The sequence below is a fragment of the Ananas comosus genome, linkage group 3 (assembly GCF_001540865.1).
Source record: "Ananas comosus cultivar F153 linkage group 3, ASM154086v1, whole genome shotgun sequence".
NCBI classification, from domain to species: Eukaryota; Viridiplantae; Streptophyta; class Magnoliopsida; order Poales; family Bromeliaceae; genus Ananas; species Ananas comosus.
In genome coordinates this window covers 251,318-260,214 of record NC_033623.1, presented here as the reverse complement: position 1 = coordinate 260,214, position 8,897 = coordinate 251,318, and the positions used below count along the sequence as shown (strand labels likewise).

At 36.9% G+C, this 8,897-nt stretch overlaps 1 protein-coding gene across 1 annotated transcript; it reads right to left on the bottom strand.

The window, feature by feature from the left end:
* LOC109707659 lies at positions 879–8,233 on the bottom strand. Its single transcript, XM_020229105.1, has 13 exons — positions 8,077–8,233; positions 7,367–7,525; positions 6,636–6,887; positions 6,208–6,327; positions 5,919–5,999; positions 5,497–5,589; positions 5,214–5,309; positions 4,579–4,632; positions 4,287–4,490; positions 3,874–3,999; positions 3,084–3,149; positions 2,381–2,680; positions 879–1,714 (listed from the first exon to the last, which is right to left on the bottom strand). The coding sequence occupies exons 1-13, from the start codon at positions 8,137–8,139 to the stop codon at positions 1,235–1,237; spliced, it is 2,094 nt and encodes a 697-aa protein (XP_020084694.1). The 5' UTR covers positions 8,140–8,233; the 3' UTR covers positions 879–1,234.

Below are 8,897 nucleotides of genomic sequence, written 5' to 3'. Positions count from 1 at the left end.
CTGAATTCAAATTCCAATCAGATCTGACAAAAAATGTGTGAGATTACATTACCTTTGATCTGTATTCGTAGTTAAACTGTTTAAGTTAAATTTTAGTTTCACTTGCTCTGCTTGTCACAGTCGAGTGCACACTAAAAATAAAACTTTTAATATGCATGGATCTCAAAAATAATGATCAGGAGAAAACAGTGGCTAAAAACAAAAAAAAAAAAATGAATCAAACTACTTCCCCAACTTTATATTCATTTGGATAAACTCCAAATATAACTCCTGTAGTTTCACACTTTTTCACTTTGGTATCCGGTGTGGTTTAAAATGTATCAATTAATACCCTGTGATTTCCTTTTTTTTCTTTTCCTCGATCAACCCCTCCGTTAAACTTTTCGTTAAATCATATACAAAAAACTTCAAATACTCCATCTATAATTTATCGAATATTCACTTTAGTACCTTTTAGTTTTAACTTTGTCACTGATTTAACAAAAAAAAATTAGTGGATGAGATAGCAAAAAAATAAAAATAAAATCACAGGATATAAAAATGGTACACTTTAAATCACAAGATATTAAAGTAAGAAAGTGTAAAACCATAGGATGATATTTGAAGTTTTTTCTATTAATTTATATACTAAATATCGCATATACTAGACTACAACATACATGAAAACTCTGTTGGGATCAGTCCATGTTGTTTGGATGGGTCAATGTTGACCAATAAATCCTTTTCACCAAGATGCTTAAAGCTACAACAAAGTTTTTTTTTAAAAAAAAGGCATCCAAATATTTGCACACCCAATAGTTGGAAAATGACACAAATGGTCCACACCCAATCTTTCTTAGATCCTCATTCACTATCAATCCCCACTAGTGGCATCCCACTAAATAAACAACCTATTATCTTTCCATTCCAAAAGCAGATCACTGTCACCCAAATTTGTAAAAACAACACAAATATCCTGTTGTGAGGGTTACACTTAGCAAAGGACAAAAATTTGTATGGCAATTTGTCTTCCAAATGCTTCAGTATCATGATTAAACACAAGCAGCCCTGTGATGGTACCCTAGTTGAGGCAAAAAGAGGGAAAAGCTAAAAGCTTCTATAGTATATCAACAGTATCAACCATATATTCTCCTCTATAACAATATAACCCAACAAGGAAAAAGTTTCAAGAGAAGATGATAGGTTACTCCTTGGGTATTTAATCCGCGTACCGTAAATAGCCCGGTAGAACACGCTACCTGTAATCAGTTGAAGCCCTGGGCTTCCCCTTGTTGATGGAATTTAGATGCTGAGAGACAAATATTACTCCCATGACAACAATTAGGCAACCCACGAGTGCGCTGAAGAAGAGGGCGCCGGGCTGGCGGGTCTGAACGAACCCATAAACCCCTCCAGAAGTTACTAGAATAATATCAGTAAGGCCGTCTCCAGAGAAATCCTCTAGGAGTAATGCATGGGTGGGAGGCGCGGGCAACTCGATCGAGGTTAATATGCTTCCGCCGGGGGATATTACAACAGCTTCTTGATCACCCGCCGCGATTATGACTTCTTTATCATGGTGATGAGATCGGAGGGAAAAAGATTTGAGGGTGGGAACCACCGCACTTTCTGTCATTCCAGACGGAGATGGGAGGTTCGACCAGGTCGCACCGGTTGACAATTGCCAGCGCCAGATGGCATCGTGGCCGTGTAAACCAGGGGTGTATGATGTTACCTGGAAAATAGAAATCGAAACAAGTCATGGGAAAGTACAGGAACCTTTTCTATAAACCTGTCAGAAGAAGTCCTAATTAAGTTTTTATTCATCAAAAATTCTCATAAACGGCTTCATGACGAAGCTAGAAGCGTATGTTTCAAATTAGACTTCCGTTCTGTGCCTAGAAGACATTTTGGCTGGCTAGATCCAGTCAGAAAGACATAACTCTTTACTCCAACTATCCGGCTTTAGCTTCTTGAATAGAAAGCTGTTTCAAAAGACAAATTGAACAGATATTATTGGCTTATTTGGCAAGGCTAGAGCTTTTGTAGAATGCAAGAGCAGTAGACCTATTCGAAAAAAAACAGTAAAAGCTTTTCCAACAAAATCTCCTCACTAGCTTCTCGATTTTCAATAGAAGCAAAAGCTTCGAATCCAAGCTTTTACTTTTCTGGCCCAAAAGCTCATTTTTCACTTTCCACCAGCTACAAGTCCCAGACATTTGTTTGCAAACTGAAAAGAAGTGGGCCCAGAAGCATATTTCTACTTTCCTCCACTGTAAAAGCTCTAGGAATTTTGTTTGTCAAAAGAGAGGAAAAAAAAACTGTTCCCAAAGCCAAACCAAACAAGCACAATGTAACATGAGAAAGTTCTGTGCATCGTATGCTTAGGAAGAAAGCCAACCTCTCCTCGATTTGTCAAAAAGACGACATCTCCATGGCTCCCTCTCCGATGCTTGTGCCCATCATCTCTACCTACAAGGATCGGAGTAGCCACCTCCAAAGTGCTTGTGTCAAAAGTCCTTCCAAAGCTTCTTGCAAAATCTCCATGCGGGAACAGATTGAAGTGATTGTAATGGCAGATAGAAGCATTGAAGAGTTGCTCTCTCACTGGTACACCTGAGGTCGCAACTGCCCAACACGGTTTCAGCACTTCCATAGAGCCACTAACAACAGTTTGTTCAGCTCCATTGCCCCCAACCACCTATAGAAAAGGTAGGTAGTTCTGAATATTGCAGGTCGCTCAGGCGTCAGCCACATCACATAAGTTTGAATGTAAACTATATATTTGAAGAAACAGTAGCATACTAGCATGCCTTAGGGAAGGACAAATGCAACATTACATTGGTCATAATCACAGTTCATTTAACAGATACCCCTGGTAAGGGAACACAAGCAAATAAGCAAGGTTTTCAGAGGCGCGCACAAAATATTTGATATGTTAAATGATTCTATCGTGAGTCCATAGATTTGTTCTGTAATTGTACCGCCTGTGCTTTAGCATGCTTATCATATGTAAGCAACAGATATTAGCACCTGGCCATGGCATCAGCGGAAGGTAACCATATCTTTCCTAGAATAAACTAACATATTCAAGATCAAAATACCTGAACATGATCCAAAACACCATCTCCATTAATATCTGCATGAAGCCCTCCCTCCGTTAGATGAAGCTGCCAGATGGAAATGCCTTAATTAGCATACAAACAGGGAAAAATGTTGAAAAATAAAAGAATATATACTTTGTAGACCTTTTTATGCAATGCGTGAACAAACGATAGATAATTGTAAAGCAGGTAAAACATTTGCTATGTTCTACATCTTAGATGCAATGCTATGTGCTACATCTTAGATGCAATATAAGTTGTCATATATTGGCTATGTGTTGTCCTAATTAAGAGTAATAGGATGAATTTCAATCAAATTTCTAGAAAGTAAGATTATTTTTCCTTTTTTTATTAGGCCTCCTACTTGAGCAAAGACAAAATTTCCCAGACGTCAAATCGAGCCTGACAATCAAATAACCCAATTTTACTCAATTGTAGACTTGAGTGGACAAGCTAGACCTTTTTCCATCAATTTAACGTAACTAATGAGATAGGACCAGGAAAATATTACCCGTAAAATTATAAAATTTCTCCAATAAGGATATTATTAGAAGTCGGAACTAGTTTCATGTAAAAGAAACTATATCAGTGAAAAATCTATTCCCCCCACTGCTCTTCAGCATAGTTTCCTACTTTCAACATATGCTATTTAGTATTTACATAGCATATGTTCCAAAAGAAAAAAGTTGGATCATTAAAAAAAAGAAGAAGAAGAAGAACTAATATGCTGTAATATGTGCATCAAATAAATACATGATACTGGATAAATTATTGGAATATTCTCATATACCTTGCATATGGTGCGTCCAGAAGCAAGATGAACAGCCTCTATTCCTTCCTTCTCGTGTGCCACAACCACATTAGGAAGCCACCAAACTTGAGTATGATTAGTTATGGTAGGAATATAAAGTGACTTCTGCATCAACAAATGTAAGCGTGCCATTGAACATTAATAGAGAGGCCAAATATTTAAATTAAATCTTCGAGCAAAAGCGATATTAAACAAATTTAATTGTTAATTACAAATTTAGAACTTGAAACTTGACTCACACTTCAATTTCATCCTCATTATGGATTGCAAAATTTACTCCCTGAAATTTGGCCCTGGTTTCATTTCAACCTTAAGAGTTCCAATTTGACCCTTGAAGTCTGAATGTCTTCGATGCAATAACAATGGGACATAAAATAAAGCAATAGATATACCTTCTTGGATTTTGCTGAGCCAGCATAATCTGCAGCTTTCCCAATCGCTTTGGCAATTTTATTGGAACGATCCTTCCCAAGTGGGTTGTGCTCAACCGGCTTATGTAAAGTAGTTGCAACAGTTTTTCCTGGTGTTTTCTTCAAAGATTTCCTCTTATGCCTCCTAAAATGAGCCAAGTGTAGCGAAGTATCCTCCCGCCTATCCTGATGAAAAATAAAGTACCACAATTGTTAGCTAAAGATTTCCCATGATACAACTAAATATAGGAAACCATAAGAAGCCCGTTCTTACCCAATGATGAGGCATTACACCAAGAATTGATTCTCTGAATTCTCTACACTCAAACTGTAAATAAATACACGCCAATTAAAATGCAACAAAAACTACCATTCTTATAAATAGCAGTTAAATAAGGTGAAAAGGCAAGTTTAAACCATAGCTGCAATCAAGATACTAATGTTTCTCTGATCGAGATGTTTACATATGCAACCCTTAAAGTTATTAAGTTATATACATGTAACCCTTGAAAGTTATCAATTTATATAAACATAACCCTTGAAAGTTATCTATTTACATATGTAATCCTAGAACGTTATCTATCTACATATCCTTGAAAAGTCAGAATTTTCATATATCCCTTAAAAAATAAACCATTTCATAAACTTACTCTTATACACAGAAAGAATTCCCCATTTAAAAAACTTTTTCCAACAGAGAGGCAACTTCCTCCTAAAGTTGGGAGATTCTCCAACTCGAAATAAGTGTCTCATTGTAAGAAAGGCACTTTCTACTTTTCAGAGGTGTATACACTAACAGATGATTTTATAAGAATTTATATGTAAAAATCCCTATTATATACAAATAAGAGATTACACTATTGGTTCGATAAAATGACTCGCTGATTCTAGTTGATTGTGACAAATCACCTCTCCAGGATGACGACTATTGAGAGCATGGACGTCAAGCTTGTAGTTATGCTGCGGAATCAACATTGATGCATCTGATGGTTGTGCCTGGATGTTCTGCAATTCCAAACTGATCAAATAAGTAGACAGAGGCACATGATATTTTTAATCTAAATAAACAACCATCATTTATAGCGTCAGAAATAAAAATTTCAGATGAGAAATGTAAAGAGGCTAGAAAAGAAAAATATTATGAAATTGAGTCCAAAAAGCAAAGGGAAATAGACTGAGAAAAGAACCATACTTCACTCTTCCGACTCCATCTTAAAGTGCCAGTCCGACCAGCAAAAGCATAAAATGCAAAATGGCGCAGATCCACAGTACCATTCCCTGAGACCTGAATAAAAAGATAACTTATTGTACAACGACTGATGATTAGCATGTGCGTGGAGAAAGGACAGACTGCTGCTGATTGTTCATCTAGTTAAATAATTGGTTTATTCTGGCAGAAGTTTAACTCATATAAGAATTACCACTAATTGCACATCCATAATGAGTAACATATAAAGGTTGGCTATTTCAATCTGATAATATTTTCATCTTTGAAACAAAAAACCACCAACTAAATCATTTGCTATTTGTAGTTATAGCAAAAAAGGATAGTCCACATATAAAGTAGACTTATGTAACTAAAGTAGACGCAGGATATATATACAAGATTCATACCTCTTTTTCATTGGCAATTCTATGATGCAGCTCACCATCATTCTCCGACATCATAAATTCCTCAAATAGATCTGCGGAGGTCTATATATTTCAAAAGGTTTATTAGTTGACCTTTCAAAGCTATGATTGTAAAAGGCTGATTTTAATGGCCCCTGGGTGACAAGCGCAAACAAAGGAATAGAACAAGTACCAATTCATGAAAGACTATCCAAATACTATTTTAGAAGTAATACCAACATTCTAATTCGACATTACGGTACAAGATAATGCATAAGTAAAAAAACCATACATGATGTTGCATTTCCATTCTCCCTCCTACAATAACCAATCCTGCATCTCCATGCTTTAATGTGTAATTGCTTATTGAAATTGCAATCTCCCTGTGGTGAGCACCATGAGGAAAGTCCTCCTAGCAAAGATTAAGAAGAATAAGTGGATTTAAAACTCATAAAAGGGGTTTTTATAAAAATAGTCTTGTTTTTCTCTTTAACAGTTTCAATCAATTTCCTTTGTTTTTGCAATTTTGGGACGCAATAGATTTGGTCCGAAACACCTTTGACTGACATTCCAATGGCATTTTGATCAATGAAATGATTCTTTTGACCCAAAGTTGCCAAGAAAGAGAAGTTAACGGAAACTGCAAAACAAAGGCCTACTTTTGGCAATATTGCCCAAAGGAAAACTCAATAGGAAGTATAGCTGAGTCTTTTCATGCACCTGCAAATTATTTTCCCAAAGCTTTTTGAGGTTGTGATCAAAACACATAACTGACCAGCCAGATGTGACAACAACAAAGACCTGCTTCCTTATTTCTCCGTGCTTATATGAACGATCAACAACACCTGCAGCCATCGCGACAGGTCGTCTTCCGGAAGCTATGCGGACTTTGTCAGGCAACAAAGAGACCTCAGCAAGGACCCGTGCTTCACTGAACCCTTCATCTACACGTCTATTATGAGGCTCTAAAACCTGCAGCAATCAAGACAATCTTATACAAAACCATATTTACCTATAAACCCTTGGACCTAGCATACCAAACCTATCCTAGGTGCCTTTGTTTTGATGATCAGAGCTATCAGAAATTATTTGGAGAATTAGAAATGAAAAGTCACTCAATTTCCATAACTTGTCCTTCGTTTGGAAATTTTGTCTACATAGCCATCTGTTTATATAGTTACATGAATTGATTTCTTGTTGTTGGCTAGATATCACTAGTTTGTTCATATTCGAGATTGTAATTAATCAGAATCTAATTCTTGCACAATCTCATATTCTTAGGCTAATATTTAACAAATGATGTAAGAATCATAACAAATATCAAAATATACCCATCATATCCTTCATGGAAAAGTGGTTGTTTTAGTTGTAGAGTAAAATAGAACTGGTGAAAACAAATAGCAAAGGTCTAAACTTTAGCATCTCATACACCGCTTGAAAAGCAAACTCACCTGAATCTTCGCATCGTGTGTTGCGACAAGTACCTCGCTCTTCCCGTCGCCATTGAGATCGACTACTACAGGTGGGGGGAGGCGCTCAGCCTCATACTTGATCGGATACTCATCAGAGAGATGGAACCAAGCCTCCTTGAATGAAAAGTCCCCCTCATGCTGAAAAATGAGAAAAAAAAACCTCAAAAAATGATGAGCAGCAGTTGATCTTAGCCCTAATTTTGCACTGCTCAGATGAAATCGAAAAATCTAAAACACTACCAAAAAGCTCTCATGCTGAAGCGGGAAAAAAAGGACAAGTAAACCCAAAACGACCACAAGTAGTTGATCTTATCCCGAATTTTGCACTACCCAGACGAAATCGATCCAACAAAATACCACAAATAGCCTCCTTGAACGAAAACTCGCCCTCGTGAAGGAAAAAAAGGGAAAAATTCACCAAAAACGACCACAAGCAGTCGATCTTAGCCCTAATTTCCCACTACCCAAACGAAATCGATACATCAAAAGGCCACAAAAGGTCCCCTTGCACTAAAAAATCCTCCTCATGCTGCCAAAAACGACCATAGGTATTCAATCTTATCCCTAATTTCGCACTACCCAGATGAAATCGAGGCACTAAAACACCACAATACGACTCACACCCCGCCAATTCCTCGGCACAAACGCAGAGAGAGCGAAAGAGAAAGGGGGGTAGTGAGTGGGGAGACCTGTAGAGAGAAGAAAATGGCGAAAGCGGCGAGGAGGAGGATGCCGAGATCGCGCTTCCGCATCGTCGAGGTAGGGGAGAAGATGGAGAGGAGGAGCACGACACAAGCGTTTCTCTCTCTACTGTGGTTTTAGCGAAGAGGAGAAGGGTCCAGTGGAAACTTTCTATGCCTGGACTTGGTTCACCACGTCATCTGTGAACCACCGCATCTAAATATCAGAATTCAGAAAGGTAAAAATGTTTTTCTACTGGGATTGTCCAATTATAACAAAATTCATTTATACTAACGTAGTAATCCGTGCGATATAAATAATGAATAACTAGAGAAAAAATAAAAAATGATAATAAGAGGTGGGATTCATTTTGCCGATAAAAAAAATTAATATTTGAAGGAAGTGAAAGAAATACAGTCCGGCCCAATACAGAGACATGACCCGATTCGGTTCAAGCTGAAAAAAAAAAAAAAAAAAAAAAGGCTACTCATGTACTACACAGAATGTATATGGGCCGGACTAAGAACCATTTTCTTTTACTATTATACTATTATTAGGCCTGGAAATTTTGAAATCTAAGCCCAGGTCCAGCCCATTTCAACATCTTAAATTGTACCTGCAAGTTCCAACAATCACATTTCCCTCTCTCTTTTTCCTTTTCCAAAGAGAAACTCTTTTCTATTTTTCAAATGTTTAATCCCTTCAAAAAGGATTTTATATAAAACAAATTTTTATATTTTCGGATATTTTCAATAAATAAAAATGCAAAATAAATGCTAAAAAAAGCTTTTTTTACTTTTTTTTTTTCTTACTCTAAACACCTTATTTT

Bases quoted from the DNA above. Each gene is read 5' to 3' on its own strand.
- LOC109707659 (XM_020229105.1), bottom strand. From the start codon at position 8,139: ATGCGGAAGCGCGATCTCGGCATCCTCCTCCTCGCCGCTTTCGCCATT. The intron at 7,526-8,076 runs GTCTCCCCACTC...CTCATTTTTCAG, and splicing joins CCATTTTCTTCTCTCTACAG to CATGAGGGGGACTTTTCATT. The intron at 4,491-4,578 runs GTAAGAACGGGC...ATTTTTCATCAG, and splicing joins GTGTAATGCCTCATCATTGG to GATAGGCGGGAGGATACTTC.